Source organism: Fundulus heteroclitus, unplaced genomic scaffold (genome assembly GCF_011125445.2).
Source record: "Fundulus heteroclitus isolate FHET01 unplaced genomic scaffold, MU-UCD_Fhet_4.1 scaffold_80, whole genome shotgun sequence".
NCBI lineage: Eukaryota > Metazoa > Chordata > Actinopteri > Cyprinodontiformes > Fundulidae > Fundulus > Fundulus heteroclitus.
This window is the reverse complement of record NW_023397252.1, coordinates 210,889-233,533: the sequence shown is the minus strand read 5'-3', so window position 1 is coordinate 233,533 and position 22,645 is coordinate 210,889. Positions and strand designations below refer to the sequence as shown.

At 37.4% G+C, this 22,645-nt stretch overlaps 1 pseudogene and 2 gene segments (V, D, J or C); 1 reads left to right on the top strand and 2 right to left on the bottom strand.

Moving 5' to 3' along the window:
* Positions 1-7,348: 7,348 nt before the first annotated feature.
* Positions 7,349-7,962, bottom strand: LOC118562037 (annotated as a pseudogene).
* A 1,444-nt stretch (positions 7,963-9,406) lies between these two features.
* On the bottom strand, positions 9,407-10,047 carry LOC118562060. The segment is given in 2 exon segments: positions 9,407-9,762; positions 9,870-10,047. Coding segments are annotated over 2 exon segments (435 nt in total).
* Positions 10,048-10,812: 765 nt separating this feature from the next.
* Positions 10,813-12,144, top strand: LOC118562058. The segment is given in 2 exon segments: positions 10,813-10,844; positions 11,736-12,144. A coding segment is annotated over 1 exon segment (264 nt).
* The last annotated feature ends 10,501 nt before the right edge of the window (positions 12,145-22,645 follow it).

Below are 22,645 nucleotides of genomic sequence, written 5' to 3'. Positions count from 1 at the left end.
AAAGAGGTCCAAGCAGATCAAATACACAAACTTTTGAGTACAGTTGGAAATGATCAAGAAAAGGATAAAAAAAAAAAAAAAAAAAAAAAAAAAAAATTAAATAAATAAAATAAATGGTCATACATATTCTTCAATGGAATGCTAGGAGTCTTATAGTAAATGGTCAAGAATTAAAAAAATATATACATAAATTAGAAATAGTTCCAGATGTTATTTGTGTTCAGGAAACTTGGTTAAAATCATCTTTGGATTTTAAAATTCCCGGTTACAGTTCTGTAAGAAGAGATAGGAGAAACAACAGTAATGGAGGAGGTTGTGCAACTTTCATTAAAGATGGATTGGCATATAGAGAACATCAAGTTCCTGGGCAGTATGAATGTGTAAGTGTAGAAATATTTAATTTGGAAAAAAATGGTAATATTAGGATTTTTAACTACTATAATCCATGTAAAAAGTTGGAAAGTGAGGTATTTAATAAAATTTCAGGATCAATAACGAGAAGAGAAGTTTTGTGTGGGGATTTCAATGCACATAATAGCCTATGGGGAAGCAGACAGACGGATAATAATGGTAAAATAGTGGAAGAAATAATGGATGAAAGGTCACTGGTGTGTCTTAATAATGGACAAGGAACAAGAATTGACATATATAAAGGTACTTTGTCATGTCTTGACTTAACATTAGTATCCAATTCGATAGTTAGTTCTTGTAATTGGTGTGAGGGGAGAGTCTACAATAGGAAGTGATCACTATCCTGTTAGTACAATCATTAAAGATAATTTATTTAAACAAGATGAATTAAAAATAACAAGATGGTGTTTTAATAAAGCTAAGTGGCAAATTTTTAAAACAATATGTGAGCAAACAAGTCACTTAGTAACATTAAAAGGAAATATAGATGAGTGTACTAAACAGGTAACGGAACATATACTTAATGCTGCAGAAATAAGTATTCCAAGAACAATTATTAAAGGGAAGAAAAAAATTGTGCCATGGTAGAATGAGGATTGTAGCAGAGTGATTAAAGAACGAAATAAAGCTTTTGAAAATCTACAGAAAAATTTAACAGGAGAAAATCTTATTAAATATAAGAAAAAAAGGGCAGAGGCTCGTAAAATAATCAAAGAGGCTAAGAAGGAAACTTGGAGAAATTATTGTTCTTCCATAGGAGCAGAAGTAAAACTACAAAATGTTTGGAAAATGTTTAAGAAAATGGGTGGGAATAGAAGTCAAGTTAAAATTCCAGCATTGGTTAGAGGTCAAGAAATTGTGGTATTAAATAAAGATAAGGCAGATGTTTTGGGTGAGGCTTTTGCAGCAGTGCATAGTGGGGAGCATTTAGGAAATGTACATAGAAATCAAAAAGAACAAAAATTAAAAGAATATAATGATATTTATAAAAAGAAAGATAGATCGGTTTCAGCATTAGATGAAGAAATAAGTATGAATGAAATAAAAACAGTTATTAAAGATACTGGATATTCAGCTCCAGGGGAGGATAATTTATGCTATGCAATGTTTAGAAGGTTACCGGAAGCAACATTAAAATTAATATTACAATTTTTTAATAAAATTTGGAGAGAAGGTGAAGTTCCAAATAAATGGAAAACTGCAATAATCCTCCCATTTAATAAACCAGGAAAAGATTCTTCAGATCCAAATAATTACAGACCAATAGCATTGACATCTCACTTATGTAAATGGATGGAGAAAATATTAGTAAAAAGATTGGGGTATATGTTAGAGCAGAGGCAGATAATAAGTAGTTATCAATGTGGATTCAGAACAGGAAAGTCTACTATGGATGCATTAGTGAGAATTAGTAATGATATAGAAAAAGGATTAAAAATGAAAGAATTGATAATAGCAGTATTCTTTGACATCGAAAAAGCGTATGACTCAATGTGGAGGGAAGGTTTATTGATAAAGTTGGAAAATATGGGAATAGGGGGAAGAATGTATAACTGGATAGCAAGTTTCTTTACAGAAAGGAAAATTAGAGTTAAAGTTGGGGATGAATACTCAAGAGATTTTAAAGTAGAAAACGGCACTCCTCAAGGAAGTGTAATTAGTCCTTTACTTTTTAATATTATGATTAATGATATATTCTTAAATCTAGATGAATGCATTAAATCAGCACTTTATGCAGATGATGGAGCTATATGGATGAGGGGAAGGAATGTCCCACATTTAGCTAAAAATATTAAAAGAGCTGTTAATAAAATAGAAAAATGGTCATATGAATGGGGATTTAAATTGTCGGTAAGTAAATCCTGTTATATGATTTTTACTAATAAAAGGAATATTGATATAGGAGAGATAAAGTTATATGATCAACCTATAAAAAGAGTAGATGAATTCAAATATTTAGGATTATGGCTAGATAGTTCATATACATGGAAAACGCATATTAAGCAGCTAGAAACAAAATGTAAGAAAGTAATAAATCTCATGAAAGCAGTGGCTGGGAATGATTGGGGGGCTGATAAGCAGTCATTATTGAATATATATATATAGAGCTCTTATGAGATCAGCAATAGATTATGGTTGTATAGTATATGAAGCAGCAGCAAAAACATCATTACAAATTGCAGATAAATTACAATATAGGGCATTAAGAATAGCTACTGGAGCAACTAAGACTACCCCTATTAACGCTCTTTTAGTAGAGGCTGGAGAAACTCCGTTAGAAGTAAGACGGGTCAGAATATCACTGTCATATTGGATCAGAGTTAAAAGCAGTAGTGAAGGAAATCCAGCAAAAAGCATTATAAAGAATTGTTGGGAATATTCTAAATTCACAAGAAAGGGATTTGGATGGAATGTGAATGAATGGGCAAAAATGTACGAGCTGGAGGATAAGACATTCTCACAAAATAATCCAATTAGTGCTGTGCCTCCATGGTTGTTTCCAGAAACAAAAGTTGACTTAAAAATACATGAAATGAAAAGAGAATGGAAACATAATGAAGTTGGGGTTAAATCTAGCATATATATCAGACAATCGTTTTATAGTTTTTTAAAAATATACACAGACGGGTCAAAAAATTCAAAGGGAAATGTGGGTATAGGGATATTTATCCCAGAGTTTAATATATGTATATGTGAAAGATTAACAGACCTTTTATCTATATATACAGCAGAAATGGTTGCAATTATTTTTAGTTTACTGTGGGTGGAGGAGGTTAGACCGGATAGGGTGGTAATTTGTACAGATTCAAAAGCTGCAATAGAAAGCATTCATTCAGGAGGAAATAGTAGGAAAGACCTGGTAATAGAAATTTATCAGAGTTTATATAGGTTATATAGGTATGGAATAGAGGTTCAGTTCTGTTGGGTACCGGCACATGAAGGGGTGAAAGGAAATGAAACAGCAGATAAGCTAGCAAAAAAGGCTTTAGGAAAGCAGAATAAAGATCAGATTTCATTTGGGAAAGGGGAAGGTAAATCAATAATTAAAAAGAAAGAAACAGAAATATGGCAAAAAATATGGGATGAAGATGAGAAAGGAAGAAGATTATATAGGGTTCAAAAATCTGTAATATGTAAAAATTATGGAAAAAGAAGCAGAAGGGAAGAGATAATTTTTACTAGACTAAGAACTGGACACACATACTTGAATGAGTTTATGTATATAATAGGGAAGAGAAATAATGATATATGTGAGGGTTGTGCAGAAAAAGAAAATGTGGATCATGTTTTGATGAATTGTATTAAATATGCAATGGAAAGAGAGAGGATGAGGAAAGTAATTATGGAAACAGGGAGAGATTGGAGTATTAAAGGAATTTTAGGGACCGATGGAGTTAGGGAAGAAAATATGGAAATTAATAAAGCATTGTTTTTATTTTTACATAACACAAAATTAAAAAATAGAATATAGTAGGTGGAACCATAGAGCTACACACTCATGTACAGTAGGTGGCGGTATGCACCTATAAGTTATTTGCAATCCGCCAATAAAAGGAAAAGAAGAAGAAGAAGTAGGTAGGAAAATGCTGTGGGAACCTGACGTGCAGGTAGGCTTCTGGTCTGTTTCCAAGCGGTTTTCAGATATCTATGGTATATCTTCAATCGTGTGCCTCTGTTAACTTACAGACGGGTGATCAATCAACTGAACGTTGTAAAGATCACGGTTGGTCAAGAGGGAACTGGTGAGTGTTAGCTCGGGAGCTAGCATGCTAGCACTAGCCTCCCCAGCCTGCTTTGGTTATACACTGATCTAAATTGAAATGCTTACCGAAACTACTGTTGTGTAGAAATATTGTTTTGCATAAGTTGCATTTAACCATTATGTAAACTCCTGCAATTATAAGAAAATACATGTACATGTAAATTGCTTACTTAGGCCTGTTTACACAGGCCAGGTATATTGCAGATCCCCCCCCCCCCCCCCCCCCCTCGCTCCAGGCGTGGCTAAAGGGTCTAGGATACAGCAAAGATTGTCTGGCTTCATGCTGACCAGACTGGCGAGCTAACCATTCAGCGGATCCGGAAATACATCACCTATTTTCTGAGAAACCTCTTCCGAATTGGTTGGAGATCCAGCCCAACAAGTTCTCACTGAAGAAACTGGATTATTATTATTATTATTATTATTATTATTATTATTATTATTATTATTAATTTTTGTGTTTTCCCTTTCATCATCAACAAAGACTGGTTGACTTCCTTGGTTTAAGGAATCCATTTGGACTTTAAAATTGTGGACTAACTTGTGTATATATTGTAAATATTAATACAACTCACCAATTTTGCACCATCAAACGGTCTCTGTGTTTTACAATTTGCCACCTCCTCCAGCAGACGGACCTAGTCTTTAAGAAATCACGTGGGTTGACCTAGAATGCAATTTGGGTTACACCAAGTTTTGAGCAGAGACTCTCACCGTGAACCAGGAGCCCCAGGATGGTCAGCAGTAGAGTCAGTGACATCATCATTGTGCTGCTGTTTTCTTAGTGGACCTGAAGTTTCTCTTAAAGTCATGTTGTGTCTTTGGGAGAAATTAAGGCTAAAACAATTATATCACTTAAAAGAACCCCCAGTCAGAACCTGAGGATATATGTTCAGCCAAGAGAGCTAAATCTTCATCAGGTTGTTAATTATGTTTTCTTCCATGTGGACCTAAATGTTCACATGTAATTTTAATCTCAGGTCAAAATATGTCTTCCACATCTACTATATTTTCCAGGTGAATTAAAATATTAAAACCTATTAGCTAACACCAAGTCTTCTTGAGAAACAGGAATACATTTCAATGTGAGCTCTTTATGTGAATCTATTAGTGAGGGGAAAACTACCATCATAAAATGAATGTTTCTCTGTGTGTGTCTGTGTTTAGGCTTTATTTACTAGAAAACTGAGTAAAAAACAAAGTGTAAAAAGCCAAAATAACAAACAATAAACAATAATGTGCTTCTGTGCTTTTGTCTGTCTTGTTGTGTCTCTGCTCTGTCTTCTGTAACCCCAGTCGGTTGAGGCAGATGACCGTTCATACTGAGCCCGGTTCTGCCGGAGGTTTTCCTTCCCTTTAATGGGGAGTTTTTCTTCCCACTGTCGCTTCATGCTTGCTCAGTATGAGGGATTGCAGCAAAGCCATGGACAATGCAGACGACTCTCCCTGTGGCTCTACGCTTCCCCAGGAGTGAATGCTGCTTGTCGGGACTTTGATGCAATCAACTGGTTTCCTTATATAGGACATTTTTGACCAATCTGTATAATCTGACCCAATCTGTATAATATGATTGAACTTGATTTTGTAAAGTGCCTTGAGATGACATGTTTCATGATTTGGTGCTATATAAATAAAATTGAATTGAATAAAATAAATTGAACAACAAATACACGAGGAGGATGTGATGATCTCTCATAAAAACTTTGTATGGTTCCAGAGTGAGCTACTGACATAACTAAGAAAAAGTCAAATAATATGCCGAATCAACTTTAAAAACAAGGAAAAAATTCCTATCTGAACTATTCATGTAAATGTATTTGTGAGTAAAAACTCAATCCATAAAATGATTGTTACTGTGTGTGTCTGTGTTTAGTGAGCTCTGTCAGAGTCTGCTGTGATGTTCAGCTGCAGTTTCTCTTCAGTTTGACTGAGGGAGGTTTTTCACTTTGTGAACACATCCTGAGTGTTGATCCTTTGACTGTTCTGACAGTAATAAACTCCAACATCTTCAGCTTCAACTCCACTGATGGTCAGAGTGAAGTCTGTATTTTCAGGGTTTGTTCCACTGAAACGATCAGGGACTCCAGACTCATGGGTGTTTGTACATCTAACAATGAGTTTAGGTGCTTCTCCTGGTTTCTGAAGGTACCAGTTGAAGCAGTATCACTTGGCTGGATTAACTTTACATTTAATAGAGACACTCTGTCCTGGAACAACAGACTGAGATCCTGGAGTCTGAGTTATTGTGACTTGTCCTGAAGATCCTAGAAATATAACAAAAGATTAGAAGGTTTCCTGGAGAAAAATCAGGCTTGAAGAATTATCACCATCCAGACCAAAGCTGATATTCTAGATATCCTGGGGAACATGGTTACATCTTAACACAATGATTTTAGCAGAGAGTCTCACCGTGAACCAGGAGCCCCAGGGTGGTCAGCAGTAGAGTCAGTGACATCATCATTGTGCTGCTGGTGTGTCAGTGGCTCTGAAAGGCCTGGACAGCCACTGATCAACACTGACCTCTTAACAGCTGGGAGCAGAGAGGCAGGACACATATGCAAACACACAGAGTCAGTCACATGGAGCTCAGCTCTACATTCTGCAATGTTTCCACCTGAATGCTCAACCATTTGCATCTGAAAAACAAGCAAGAAGTTGCAACTTTAAAGCATGGAGGAAACAGAGAAATATGGTATTAACAAACAACCAGTATCAAAATAATCATGCTCTGTGTCTTCAAACTATGTTTCTCTGGCCAAAACTGTAGTTGGAGATACCTCTACTGTCTCTTGATAAAACGTCTGTTCACCAAGCCAGAAGAGAAGCACTTCAAACAATTAAAAAATAAGTTACATAACCAAAATGTTAAGTTTTTTGAGTAATAAATAGTTTTTAAAAATATACATAATAAATACAATAACCTGTTTTATATGTTTAAGATAATTGTTTCTGTGCTTTTGTGATATTTGCATATCTATAAGTTTAAACAAACAAAAGGCTTCACTGTTTTAAGAAGCAGTGTCTTCCAGAATCTACACACTAAGAACAAACTATAAAAGTTTGGTGGACGAATATTATTTTGTATCTATTTACAAAAGTTGTATTATAAAGTGATTTTGTTACTTATGAAATTGTAGGACAAATGTAATAATATTTTGTGTTTCTATAATTTTTCCCCCTGTCCATCTTCTTTTCCTCCCTTCTTCATCCTCACTTCACTCTCTTCTCCTCCTCTCCTTTGTTGATGACGTTTCTGAAGAGTGTGACCAGCGGCCCCTTGCTGTGGCCCTTCCAGCTCTTCATGAAGCCCCCGTAGTGTTTGCTAGCCACAGGGCCGCTCCAACGGAAGTGCTTCATCTTGTACGGGATGTCTTCTGTATCACGTTGCTCAGTGGAGAGCTGCTCTGCTTCCTCCTCTGCCACCTGCTCCTCATCCTCAGCTGCTGGTTTTACCCTGGAAAGCTCCCACCACCTCAACTCTCCAGGGATAAAATCAGCTGAGTCTCCATTCACACTTCTGCCTGTGGGGATTTTCGTTGAACGCTGCTTTCTCCCAAGAGGCTTCCCCCATCGAAAATGGAGTAGGAGTTTTTGCCCTGAGAGGAGGAGGGAAAGGATGAAGGGGAAAGAAAGACTGATGAAGGAGAAGGCTGTAGGTAAACACTCCCAAGGATGGTGGTCATCTCATGAGGGTCAGGTCCACAGAGCTGGATACAGTCCTGCAGGACGGTGGAGAAATGGGAAAATGCATCTCTGTTTCTGGAGTTAGCTAACCCAGAGGGAAACATGGCTTTTTATGGGCATGCTGTGTGTTAAAACCTTTGACATCTGATGCTCTCTGTTGGAGCTAAAGATTTTCTTTAAAGAAACAAACTCTGGGCCAAGAAGTAAGTATGAGCATGTATGAGCCACCATCCTGCATGGGTTAGGCACACAGAACCCATCAGGAGCTCAGGATGGTGCTCTGGCTGCAATCTAGCATCAGGATGGGCCTGCAGAAGATGGTGAAGGAGGTGAGGAGGTCATTGATGGAAAGGATGGGGCTCTGGGAACCCCATATTCAAGCCGGACACAGAGTTTGAAAAATTAAGGAATTTTGCTGGAGAAAACAACACATGCAGGAGGTAAAACAAGATGAGACGTTCTGGCAGAGAGTGGTAGAATGAGGCAGGAGTAAGTAGGCAGAGAATGAGGTGCAATGACTTATGGGTAATTAGTGGCAGCAGCCAAATAAAGCCAGAGTAGTTAGACTAAGATGGCTTGGACATGTACAGAGGAGAGATAGTGGGTATATTGGTAGAAGGATGATGAGGCTGGAACAGCCAGGCAGGAGGTCTAGAGGAAGACCAAAGAGGAGATTTATGGATGGAGTGAAAGAAGACGTGAAGGAAGGTGGTGTGAGAGAAGAAGATGAGGAAGAAAGATAGATGGAGACAGATGACTCCCTGTGGCAAAACCTTGAATGGGAAAAAATAAAAGAAAAAGAAGATTTTTCAAGATTAAATTCATGTTTTTTTATATTTAATGTGATCTTTTAGGAAACTGCACTTATTTTGTTTCATATATTTATGTAGTGTCTGTTTCTGTAAATTAAAGTTTTAATCTTTTGTAAATCAGAAATCATGAAAGTCAGAGAGCATTTTCACTCCAATAAATCACATACAGCTTCAGCTTTGAATGTAATAAAACACGGTGAGCCCAAACTTCTAGTTGACCAAAACAATCTGGATTTTTCTTTCTGTTACATCAATGTTGAAAAAGAATTCAAAGGTCAAAAACATTGTTGATCTGTTTTCATTATTCATCATGAAAAAAGTTTGATGTCATTGAAGGACTGAAGATGTGAAAAGTCAGCTTGGTGTGAAGTTGAGCATGTTTACAGAGTTCATCACATTTAATCCTGACATGTTTCCTCCATGTTTTCAGTTTATTCTCACAATGTTTCAGGAATGTTTGTAATGTGGTTCATTTATTTATGATCACAGTGAATAGTTTACTGACTGGGATAGCAATACTGTCGCTACTGTAAAATGAGTTTTAAACAAATGTGAGGCAGAGGTTAATAATTTCAGTTTAAAAGTTTTAAAACAGCATAATTTTATGTTTCTGTGATAAAAGCTCTGAGGTTGAAGGATTAAAACCAGAAGGTGTGTTTTATTCTGTTCACTGAACAGGATCAGTCTCTGCAGCAGCAGTTCAGTTTCTGTTCAGGCTGACTGAGGGGGGTTTTTGTACGACTGTTTTTCACTGTGTGAACACAACCTCACCGTTGATGGCATGATAACTCTGACAGTAATAAACTGCAGCATCTTCAGCCTGAACTCCACTGATGGTCAGAGTGAAGTCAGAGTTTGATCCACTGCCTGTAAAACGACTTGGAGTCCCTGATGCTCGAGTGCTGGTATAATAAATGAGCAGCTTAGGAGGTTGTCCATCTTTCTGTTGATACCAGGCTAAACACTCGTTGCTGTCGGTGAGAAAGAAGCTATAAAACACATCCTGACTGGTTCTACAGGTGATCCTGGCAGATCCTCCCAGATCAGCTGTCACTGCTGCAGGCTGAGTCACTGTGACCTGACCTCTGGACTCTGAGGACACAGAGACAAAAACATAAAGCAGCTTGATGGTTTTGAGGGCTTCATTTCAGAGGGACAGATGTTGATAGAGGAGAGGAGTTTGATCCTCTGGACTTTACCTGTGAAGCAGCAGCAGAGGAGAGTCCAGATGAGGACGCAGATCAAAGTCATGTTTTTGATGAGGAGGATTTCTTTGTCTTCTGTTGTCATGAAGGACAGCTGTCAGTCCTCCAGTGTTCAACTCTCAGGACTATAAACTCTCCCAGAGCACTGGAGCATGGTGCTGCTGATGCAAAGTGCCTCTCTATGGAAATGCTCTGTAGTGATTCCTGTAGGAGCTGGGATCAATTTCTCTCAGCTGTTGAAAATCAAAAACTGATCAGACATGGAAGTTTAGCTTTTTCATGGTGGATAATGATTTTAAGCAGTTTGTGACCTGAAACCCGTAATTGAACGGCGACCTTTAAAGGTTGGTCCCCGCTTCTCGTCCATCGCTGCTGGAGTTAGGCACCCAGCAAGAAAGTCAATGGATGGTTGGATAAATATAACTAATTTAAAAATGCCTTTTTTATTAATATATAAACAAAATTTAGTTGACTGGTTGGTGGACAAAGGCTTCACCCACAGACACACAGTGGCCTTAGAGCTCCATCCATCCATCCATTTTCTGACCCGTTTAATCCCACATGGGGTTGCTGGTGCCGATCTCCAGCATTCACTGGGCGAGAGGCAGGGTACACCCTGAACAGGTCGCCAGTCTGTCGCAGGCCAACACAGAGACAGACAGGAAAAACAACCATTCTCACTCATCACTCTTAGAGCCTTAGAACTCATACTGAAATATCACTTTGGTTGGTAAACCCACATTTTAGACATTAGACAACTAATTTGAAAAGTTTACAGCTGTAATTATTAAATGAATGTACCAAAGTTTTATCTTTTCCTCTTTCTAAAAGTTTCTCACCCTCCATAAATTGTTTGTGTCAGAGTCAGAGAACCGTGTCTCTAACAGTCAGAGGTTTTTGTACGACGGCTCCATCAGTTTGTATCACTGTGGTGGACTTTTGGTGGAGGAACCAGACTGGATGTTAACTGTAAGTACAACTAACTTAAATAAAATGAACAATCCCTGTAATGTCAAGTTTTAAAGTGTTTTTCTGAGAGGAAAAACACTTTTTTTTTTAGTTTAGTTAGTTTTTACTTTTCTAAGTTGGCGTGTTTAATGGAAACTCTGTGATGTCTGAGTTGGACTAATATGAGTCTTAACACTGAAAAAATATTCTTACTTAAAAAAGACAAAGAAATTCCACTTTATATGAAAAGGTATAAAAAATAATAATCAGAAAACTGTACATGTTAAATAAAATGTTCATTTAAAACTTAGCAAAATAAAGTTCTTCTATTTTTATTTTTTACATTACTATAGTCATAATTTTTTATAGAACCAGCATTGCTCAAAGTTTCCAGTTTTCTCCTGAAAGTTTTCTTATTTCTACTTATCGTTAACAAGTGGTGTGGACTATATGCTGAGCCACATTATCAGTGTCACTGTGTGGAATGTGATCTCTGGCTCATGTATATTAATTATATTTTTTATTATCCATTTTCTCTGATGTTTTGATGACAGTTTTGGAAAAGAAAATGTCTGAAAGCTTGTTTTCTTTTTTCAAGAAAACATTATTTTTTAACGCGGAAAAAAACGTAGTTTGTGAGATTCAGGTAACAGCACATATCTTATAAAAACAATGTAAATACATTATAGGTGGTTTTAGAAGATTAGACCTGATTTCAAAAATGGAACAAATTTAATGAGAAAACATGAAAACATTTAGAAATGTCAGTTTTTATGTGTGGTACTGAGACCTGTCTGTTGCTGTGGTTGAGCAGTGATGCATGTGTGTTACCATGGTTACAAGATCCAGAGCAGGAAGTGAAACCTGGCAGATTTAATCTAGACTTTGCAATGTCTTCGTTTCTCTCTGCAGTGGGTGAACGCCGTCCCACCCTGACAGTGCTGCCCCCCTCCAGTGAGGAGCTGCAGCAGGGGAAGGCCACCCTCATGTGTCTGGCCAACAAGGGCTTCCCCTCAGACTGGAGTCTGTCCTGGAAGGTGGACGACAGCAGCAGCAGCAGCAGCAGCAGCTGGGAGCAGAGCAGGAGCCCCGGGGTGCTGCAGAAGGACGGCCTCTACAGCTGGAGCAGCACCCTGAGGCTCCCTGCAGACCAGTGGAGGAAGGTGGGCTCTGTGACCTGTGAGGCCTCCAAGGGCTCCCAGCCTGCAGTCACACAGACGCTGACCAGAGACCAGTGTTCCCAGTCCTGATGTCCCTCACTGGGAGTTGTCTATTTCTGATATTCTTACTGATGTTACTTTTGCTGTTTCTTTTCTTGTCATCTGTCCAATAAAGTTTTGACTGAAATTTACAGAATAAAGACATTCTTTTCAAATCATGATTGGTTCATGCTGATTTTTATCAAAATTTCCTTAACACCAATATTTTTACATCTTTAACCAGCACATCAGCATACAACATATTATTATTTTGTATCTCACTGCAGAATCTATATAGTCTATTGAACCCGTCTTGTCCACATCAACAGAGAAAAACATTGAGTGTTCTCAAATATTAAATGACAGGTTTGATAGATACTGACAGAAGATGTTTTTTTTAAACTTTTTTATTAAAAATATAGGAAGAACAATTTAAAATGTTTTCACTGTTATCAGGTAAAATATGAAGTATCTAAATTAGAAAAAAACACAAATGCTTTCACTTTCCAACAACCAACCACAGAAAATCCACTTCACAATACATCCATCCATCCATTAATTTATTTTCTGACCCGCTTAATCCCTCATGGGGCCCCAGGGGTTGCCGGTGCCTATCTCCAGCGTTCTTCGCAATACATCCTAAAATAAAAAAGAACAATATTCTTAGTATTCCAGATAAAATTTTAAAGAATCCATCTGATGGAACCTGATTTTGATTTGATGGTGAAAAGAAAATTACCTCAGTGCTTCAACATGTCTGTGCAGTTAAAATGATCCATCATTTATAAGAAAATTATAATGACTTATTAAACACCCTTTTACAATGACAGAACTAAAACGCGCTCTCTAGAAATCCAAGATGTCAGCACCAGGAAACGACCAGATTTGTTATGTAATGATAAATCAACTCAGTGAAAATTCAAAGGATGTATTACTGGAGTTATATAATAAAGTATGGGAGGATGGGAAACTGCCACAGAGCTGGAAGGAGGCTGTGGTGGGGCCAATACACAAACCAGGAAAAGATTGTACAAATCCAGGAAATTATAGACCAATTGCTTTAACATCTAATATATGTAAGATAATGGAGAAAATGATCAGTGAAAGGTTAATGTATTGTATGGAAAAGAAAGGATATATAGCTAAATACCAAAGTGGTTTTAGGAAAGGAAGAAATACAATGGATCCAGCAGTATGTTTAGAACACGAAACTAGAAAAGCACAAGTTAACAAAGAAAGTGTGGTGGCTGTCTTCTTTGACATAGAGAAGGTGTATGATATGATGTGCAGAGAAGGATTGTTAATTAGACTGTGTCAATTAGGTATAAAAGGACGAATATATAGATGGATACAGGATTTTTTACAAGGGAGATCAATACAAGTTTGAATTGGGAAGAATTATTCGAGAAAAATTACTGTAGAGAACGGAACACCTCAAGGGAGCATAGTGAGTCCTTTATTATTCTCTATATTAATTAACAATGTTTTCAGGGAACTAGGAAATGGGATGGGGTTTTTTTGCGGACGAGGGGAAGAAATCTGAAATTTATTGTTAAAAAGCTACAGCATGCTATTACAGAAATAGAGGAGTGGTCATATAAATGGGTTTTTAAATTCTCAATAGATAAGACAAAGACAATGTTCTTTACAAAGAAAATAATTGGTACAGAGGTAAAACTAAAGCTGTATAATTAGGAATTAGAAAGAGTAAAACATTTTAAGTTTTTGGGGTTATGGTTTGATGAGGGAATAGAGGAGTGTACATATCCAGAAAATACAAGACAAATGTAGGAAGCTGTTAAATGTTATGAGATGTTTGGTGGGAAGTGATTGGGGGGCTGACAAAAAAGCGTTGAAGGCAATTTACTGTGGATTAATTAGATTAGTACTGGATTATGGTTGTGTGATATATGGATCTGCATCAAGTTCATCTCTAAAAAACTTAGATAACATCCAGTTTCAGGCTTTGAGATTATGTACAGGGACCTTTAAAACAACTCCAATGGCAGCGTTACAGGTGGAAATGGGAGAAATGCCACTTGAGTTGAGAAGAATTCAGTTATCTCTAAACTATTGGGCTAATTTACAGGGTCATAGTGAAGATCACCCAGCACAGAGCACTTTAACATTTTGTTGGGAAATGGAGAAGAGAGAAAGAAAAAGCTTTGGATGGACAGTTAGACAAAAAGCAACGGAATTAGAATTAACTGATTTAATGCTCAGTCCAACAGTTCCACTGCCAGCAGTACCACCTTGGATAGTACCTGAAGCTAAAGTAGATCTAACACTATTACAAAAGGGAAACAAGGTCAGGGGGTTTATTTTGAATTCAAATACAATACAGAAATATAATATTAGTTACTACAGTTTCATTTAGATCTACACAGATGCATCAAAAAGTTTAGATAACATAGGAGTATCTTTTATTGTTCCAGAGTTTCATATTACAGTAGGAAAGAGGACTAGTGATAAAATATCAGTATACACAGGAGAAATGCTAGCAATTTTGTTTGCAGTCCAATGGGTAGAGGAAATAAGACTTTTGAGAGGGATTATTTGTTCTGATTCATCTTCATCACTAATCAGTTTACGGAGACAAACAAGTCACTCAGACAGTAGACCAGATATTTTGATAGAAATCCAGCAAACATTATACACAATTCAAATGATGGGCATTACAGTCATATTTTTGTGGGTACCGGCACATATGGGAGTTAAAGGAAATGAAATGGCAGATGAGGCTGCAAAGGATGCTACAGCAAGAAAAGACATTGATGTGTCAGTTAAAATTAGTAAGATGGATATAAAGAGCATTATTAAACAGAAGATGAAGGAAAGGTGGCAAAAGCAATGGGAGGAAGAGAGGAAAGGAAGATGGTTTTACATGATTCAGAGGAGAGTGGGAGAAATGAGATGTGCATGGGGGAACAGAAGAGAAGAAAAGATTATATCAAGACTTAGATTTGGGCACACAGGATTAAACAGTACATTATTCAAAATAGGTAAACATAACCATGGCAGATGTGAATATTGTGAGCAACAACAGACAGCTGAAAAAGTTATGGTATACTGTAGGAAGTATGACAGAAAGGAGAGAAATGGTTCAAAATCTAAAAAAAGGAAAGAATGCAATTTGATTTAATAGATATACTTAGAAAAAAACTCAAGAGATAAGTGTTATGTAATTGTTTTTAATTATCTTAGATAAATAAAGCTAATTGAGAGTATTTGAAATCTTATTTTTTTTTTTATATTGTTTTGTTATTTGAGTGTGACTTGTTTTGTTTAGTATAAATAAGTAGTGGCCATTCTGATCCACGCTCCATACCAGTTGGTGGCGGTAATGCGAATGAGGTTACGGCGTCACCTTTTCTGTGATATTCTTTCCAGCATGTCTGGTTCTGGTTCTGGTTCTGCAGAGCAGGTTGGAGCCAGAAGACCTTAGTGGTCTGGATGGTTGATACACTGATAACAAGTCTGTGATGTATTTAGGTGCTAAGCCATTCAGGGATTTATAGACTAACAGAAGTATTTTAAAGTATTTTAAAGTCTATTCTCTGAGATATAGGGAGCCAGTGTAAGGACTTTAGAACCGGGGTTATGTGCTCTACTTTCTTATCTTAGTGAGGACGCGGGCAGCAGTGTTCTGGATCAGCTGCAGCTGTCTGGTCCACTTTTTAGGCAGACCTGTGAAAACACAGTTGCAGTGATCAGTTCTACTGAAGATAAACGCATAGATTAGTTTCTCCAGATCCTGCTGAGACATTAGTCCTTTAATCCTAGAAATGTTCTTCAGGTGATAATAAGCTGACCTTGTAATTGTCTTTAGATGCTTTTGGAGGTTCAGGTCTGAGTCTATCACTACACCCAGATTTCAGATTGATCAGTGGTTTTTAGCTGAAGAGACTGAAGCTGTGTGCTAACTTTTGATCTCTCCTCTATTGGTCCAAATATTGTTACTTCTGTTTTGTTTTTATTCAATTGAAGAAAATTTTGGCACATCCAGGCATTTATTTCTTCTAGGCATTTACTCAGTGCTTGAACTGGTTTATAGTCACCTGGTGACATGGTGATGTAAAGCTGTGTGTCCTTTTAGTAGGATTTAAACCAGTGCAGAGCTGTACCAGAAAGGCCGACCCAGTTCTCCAGGCATTCTAACAGAATGGAGTGATCAACAGTATCAAATGCTGCACTAAGGTCCAATAGTACCGGCACGGTGGTTCTTCCACAGTCTGTATTTATATGGATGTCATTAAAAACCTTGATAAGGGCGGTCTCTGTACTGTGGTGAGCACGGAAACCTGACTGGAAAACGTCAAAGCGGCTGGTCGTTGTTAAGAAGGTGTTTAATTGTTGAAACACAGCTACACATACCAGGACGGTGTTTGGTGGCCAAGCTGCATACCGAAAATAAACCGGTTTCTTTTGACTTTCGGTTATTGCTTTGACTTCTTTTTGCCTTCTTTTTGTCTCTGCTTAATACTTCTTGAACTTTGATTTTAGATAATAGTTGTTTGCAAATTTATAGACTTAGACTTAGACAACTTTATTTGTCATTCGGTATGCACAGAGTGCGTACAGAACGAAATTTCGTTTCATACAGCTCTTGTAAATTGCAGTAGAAGTTAAATCACAGTTTTAGGTGCGGCAGAGATTTAGGAGTAAACAGTAGATTTTAAATATACAGTATACAAACAATTGAAATGTAACAAAAAAGAGAATTTTTTTATGTACAGAATAGGATTGTGCAAGGGCATTTGTGCATGAATGCATTTATTTGTGCAATGTAAGACTAGGAGTCCGATAGCATTTGTAATGCTATATGAGCTGCAATGATGCAAAATGTGCAAAAAATGCAAATGTTGTGCAGAGTTTGTGGGTTCCATTGGATGTTTTAACCAATATGATTTTATCCTAATTTTGCTGTTAATTTCTTGATGATTCAGTCTGATTTTCTCAATTGAATTTTACTTTAAAATGACTGTTTCATTTCTGTAACACACTAAAGCTATTTTGAGTATCATAAGTTTATGTCTCAAATGTACATTTGTCTTATTCAGCCATAAGATGTAACTGTACATGTAAAAGCTGTATTTCTATTTTTTTCTTTGTTTGTTCTTGTATTTCAGGTCCCTACATTTTACAGAGAATAAATGGCTGTGAGTGGGATGATGAGACTGGGGACATTAAAGGGTTTAATCAGTATGGGTTTAATGGTGAGGACTTCTTAGCCCTGGACCTGAACAACCTGACATGGACTGCTCTTAAATCGCAAGCTGTTGTCATAAAACTCATATGGGATGCCAAGAAAGCTAGATTAAAATATAATAAAAACTACTACTACACCAACAAATTTCCCAACTGGTTAAAGAATTATGTCCATCATGGTAGGAGTTTTCTGCAGAGGACAGGTATCTGACACTATGTTTAATAGCTGTAACACCTGAATCAGCAGGAATGGTACAGATCATATTTAAGAGTATTTTCTCTCTGCAGAAAGCCCGTCTGTATCTCTGCTCCAGAAGACTCCTTCCTCTGTGGTTACCTGCCACGCTACAGGTTTCTACCCTGACAGAGCTGAAATATTCTGGAGGAAAGATGGAAAGGAGATTCTTTTCTTGCTTTTAAAGGTACGATTCAGCAACCTTCCACTAGAGGGAGACAGAAACCATACATTTTGTTACCTGTTTGGTTCTATCGTTATTGCTCAAATAAGAAAAAAAAATACTAAAACGTTTTTGAACTTTGGTTCTTTTTAGATCAAATGATTGTTTTTTATTGTTATTTAAAGTCAACTTGAAACTTTGTGACACAAAGAAAGGTTTTTGCACTGCTCCAACAGCTACACGATTTGCTGCTGTTCTCTGATTGAAGATATTTTCTGCCAACAAAATCCATTTTCAGTGCAATTAAAATCTCCAAACAAAAACAAATAATCATTATCACTACAATAATTTAGTGTCCCCTAAAATATTCAACAGTAACATTCTATCCACCCTCTTAGTTGGAGCATACACTATAAGAAAAACTAAATTCACATTTTCATATTTGGCTTTCATTTTCAATAAATTACCTTCGATTCATTCTGCTTCACAAGAAATAGGAACAAATTCTTAGAAAACACAATCCCCACACCGCCACTACAACTAGACTTGTGACTGAAAAAAAAAACTCCCCTCCTCATTCTTTCTTTCAATCACTCATTATCATTGTCATTATCATCTCATTAAATATCCCTCTGGGATTATTAAAATATTTCTGATTCTGTGTTTTTCTTGAATAACATTATATCAATTTTCTTTAAAGCCATAAATCTAAAAAACTCAGTCCTTTTCACTTCATCTCCGGCACCATTAAAATGTAATGTGTCTATTTTAAAATCACACATAGAAATGAACAAACAAAAGAAAAGACACGAGGAAATATAAACTTTTTCTTTCTATATCCTCATCTTCATCAGCAGTTTTGTTAACACAAAACTGCAAAACACATTAATCTGTTAACACATCATCAACTAAATGTTCAGTTTTGTTTGTTAAAGCCCGAGAGGATTCAACAAATTTTTTTTAAATCTGGAAAATATGTTTCTATTTTAATCAGCCTGAGTCCTATAGTTTTATGTAAAAAAAAAAAAAAAAAAAAACCCTCTTGATTTTCAGTAGAAGGATCTGCTGCTCCTGGCTCAAGGGCAGGCTACCATCAGACTCCAAACTGCCCTCTCCTGCTTTGTTCGCTCTCTTAACTCTGAGGTTTAGCGCTGCTGTTAGTTGGTTCAGAACGTTTCCTTTTCTGTGATAGTTTCAACAATTCCTCTTCAAGCATGCTGTCATCCTCACAAAAGCTTTCACAAAACACCTTTATCAGCTCTTTTTCCCCCTGAATCTGCTTCAAAACTATTCACAGATTGATTGTGTTTCATCTCATCAGTGATATCAATTCCCTTAGAACGATCGCAATTTATAAAGGATCGCACCTCAGGCTGTTCCTCTGCAGTTACAAAAGGATCACCAGGAACCCCGGCACCAGCAACATAAAGACCGGCACCGACTACCGTGAAACCATCAGCGGCCGCATGGCCCTCTCCGGCGGCACCGCGGCCCGCTTCGGTGGAACCGCCACCATCTTCAGCATTCACCACCTGTGTATTCTTGAGCTTTTCTGGGCACGATCGAAATATATGACCTTCTGCGCCACAACCAAAACATATCATTTTCTCATAAGAGGCAAAAACCATATAATTAAACCCATCTACTTTGTAATTAAAGGACAGGTTAAGATCATTAGTGTCCTTATGAATCATAAATACCTGCCTTCTATGACACACGACATTTTTCAGAAGCACAGATTTATAACCGAGACAAACCATCTTTATGGGTGAAACTATGTCCATAGTGTGACAACTTAACAAGGAGATCATTTTAATAAACGGGGGTGCATTTGAGATAATAATCTTTTTAGCTGGACTAACCAGCATTCATACGGGAAGCAGATTTCACGCTATCACAATCTACCACTACTCCAATGGCTAAGGCTGCGTACTGAACAATTCACTGTTGGTATGAGTTTGACAGCATGCCAACGTGTCAACTTTTCAAAAAAAAGAGAAAAATAGAGAGAGAGACCCACCCATAGACATAATATAAGAGTAGACCCCGCATTGACTGTCGCGGCGCAGGAATTACGGCCGCCATCTTGGGGCGGTCGACCTGCTACCCTAACCTGCTGATTCAAGCTGAACACACTAACGATACCCCGGCACTGTGCGGCGTATTTTTATTTAAATCGACGGACTATTGACGTAAGTCACAAGTAAGATTAAAAGATATTGTTTATATTATGTGATTTTTCTAACATTAGGTAGAGAGATACAGGTATACACGTCCAAGTTTTTGTGACTTAGTCTCTCTCTCTCTCTCTCTCTCTCTCTCTCTCTCTCTCTCTCTATATATATATATATATATATATATATATATATATATATATATATATATATATATATATATATATTCGCTAATGTCTGTTCTGATGCCTTCACAGAGCAGCTACAATAGATAGATAGATAGATAGATAGATAGATAGATAGATAGATAGATAGATAGATAGATAGATAGATAGATAGATAGATAGATAGATAGATAGATAGATAGATAGATAGATAGACTTTTTATTTTTTTTGTTATGGCCTGGCTCTTGAACCATAACAAATCAAAGGGAAGCCCCGCATGGGATAACTTAAAATGGGATTTATTTAACAAAAATCATGACTGGTTGGAGAGGAGAAGGAAAGAGAGAAGTAGGTGGCAGAGAAAAATAAAGAAATAGCTGAGCTCCTCCGAGCTGGGGTCCGTTCTTCGTACGTCGCTAACTCAGTTAGCAGGATTTCATTGTTGACGATTTGGCATGATCTTGGATCGTTTGGTTCTTCGAAAGACTTTCTGCACTTGTTGTCATAGCAACATGTGCGCCAGCTTGAGCCTGGTCCAGAGCAGGCTTATTTCATGTAAACAAGATTAGATCACGGCTGTATAAGCGGAGGAGATAGGGAAGTCTGCCGTAGCCATGTCCATTTTTATGACTGCAACCTGTTGCGGAAGGTGCAAGAATAATTTGCAGAGCTTTTTGAATTAATCGCGTATTGCGCAATAGACAGGATCCTTTAGCGCAGCGCGACAGTGTAGAGATTTTTCTTGGTGGCTGTTATAAACAGACAAACACATCATTTAACAGTGGCTTTTAAAGAGGAAAAAGTGGTGTTGGAGCCATAAATCTAAAATGTTAAGTTATTTGTATGATAGTTTGCTTTTTATTTTTATCCTATTCAGTAAGAAGATTTGTTCGGGCAATTTTATTGTGAAGTTTAGTTTACTTTGAAAGGCTTGCTTCCTGTCGAGCCGTATATCTATGGACCCGCCTACCTTTTGAGATGGTAGGTCGGCCTTCCAAATCTCATTTTCTGGTCCTTCCTAAGGGCTCTTTCAAAGAAGGACAAGAAAACAAGATACATTCTTATAATAATCTATATTAGAAATTATAAACAGATGAGTAAATGAAAAAGAGGTAAAAAGTCTCTATTCACAAAACGTGTTCGTCCCAGAAAATATTCTTCTGTATAAATGCATATCGGTTTATTTCACATTGAATGATGTTCTCAGCGGCAGATGATGGATGCCATGTCTTGTGATCTTTGATCAGCGCCCCAGTACCAGCCGCAGGTTCGTATCCCGTTCATGGAGTGTCAGACGTGGGTCAATGTTTTCAGATCTTCCAATTTCCGTTCACGGGACTACATAAATGTTTATAACACCGACGTTTATACTTATTATTTTTTTCTCCCCTTCTTTTTCTTCCCTCCCCCTTCTTTCCCCCTTCTTTCTTCCTTCTCACGCTAGTCCTGCCTGGCCGAAGGTGGACACACCCCTTTCCGTCAAGTTGTTTTGGTTCCGGTTATGTGTGCGGCCGACTTTACCTCATATTTTAAACCGTTTCTGTTCGAACAAAGCACGATCATGAACTATTTTGGCCCACTGCTTCTCTTTCACGTCGCATCTTCAGATAAGACGGGGTTACATGTTGTTACCTGTTTTCCATCCCAGCGCGACATTTTGATACTTTTATTTTCAGTCGACAGTGAGCGTTTGCAAAAACACGACTGTTAGCAGAGTAACGCAAACAACAGGGGATACTTTCACATCAACCAGTTTCTTTCTGACTGGCGCATTTTATTTAAACAGACATGTCCATTCACGCACTAATTAGGTCACATGACATACACTTTGCAATATGATTGCTTGGTACCAAAAAAAAAAAAATATAAACGAGAGCACAATATTTATAAATCTCAACAATGACTGTTAGGTAGATTGTTCTCTCCAAATTCTCCTTAGGTGTGAGTGTGCGTGAATGGTTGTTTGTCCTGTCCAGGGTGTACGCCACCTCTTGCCCATTGAATGCTGAAGATACTATCTCCAGCATTCAAAGGTAGGCACCAGCAGCCCTCGCGACCCCAACAGGGAAACGCGTGACAGAAAATGGATGGATGGATGGATGGATGGATGGATGGATGGATGGATGGAGTGACCATTTGCCAATAAAACACTGAGACATTGCAGTAGGCCTATAGATGTGATCATTAAAGATCGGCTCATCATGATGTACCAAGCTTTCATCGCCTACATTAACTTTATTGCATATGTAATGTACAAACAAATACATGTTTTTGTAACAATGAAGTTGTGAAATGTTCTTAAACAAAAATGCAATTAAGTGTTTTACTACTTCATGCATTTTATGGAAGACAGGAGCCTCCTATTAGGTCTTGTGCTTCCAAAGGTGCCACTTATTTTATTCCTCTCAGCCAATTATATAAATGGAGATTTGTTCCAGCACTAGCTAAACATAACGTGAGCTGTGTTTGATATATGTATTAACAGATCATTATTTACCATAACATCACAAGAGACAGCCAGCATACTGCAACATGGGAAATTATTTTGGTGAAGATTAATGGCATGTTTGCGGATCAGTAGAGTGTAAAAATGCATTCCTCACTGAGCATGAGGTTACTACATCACCTTTTCTGTGATATTCTTTCTCTTCAGTGCAACATTCCCTGAGATATTTCCT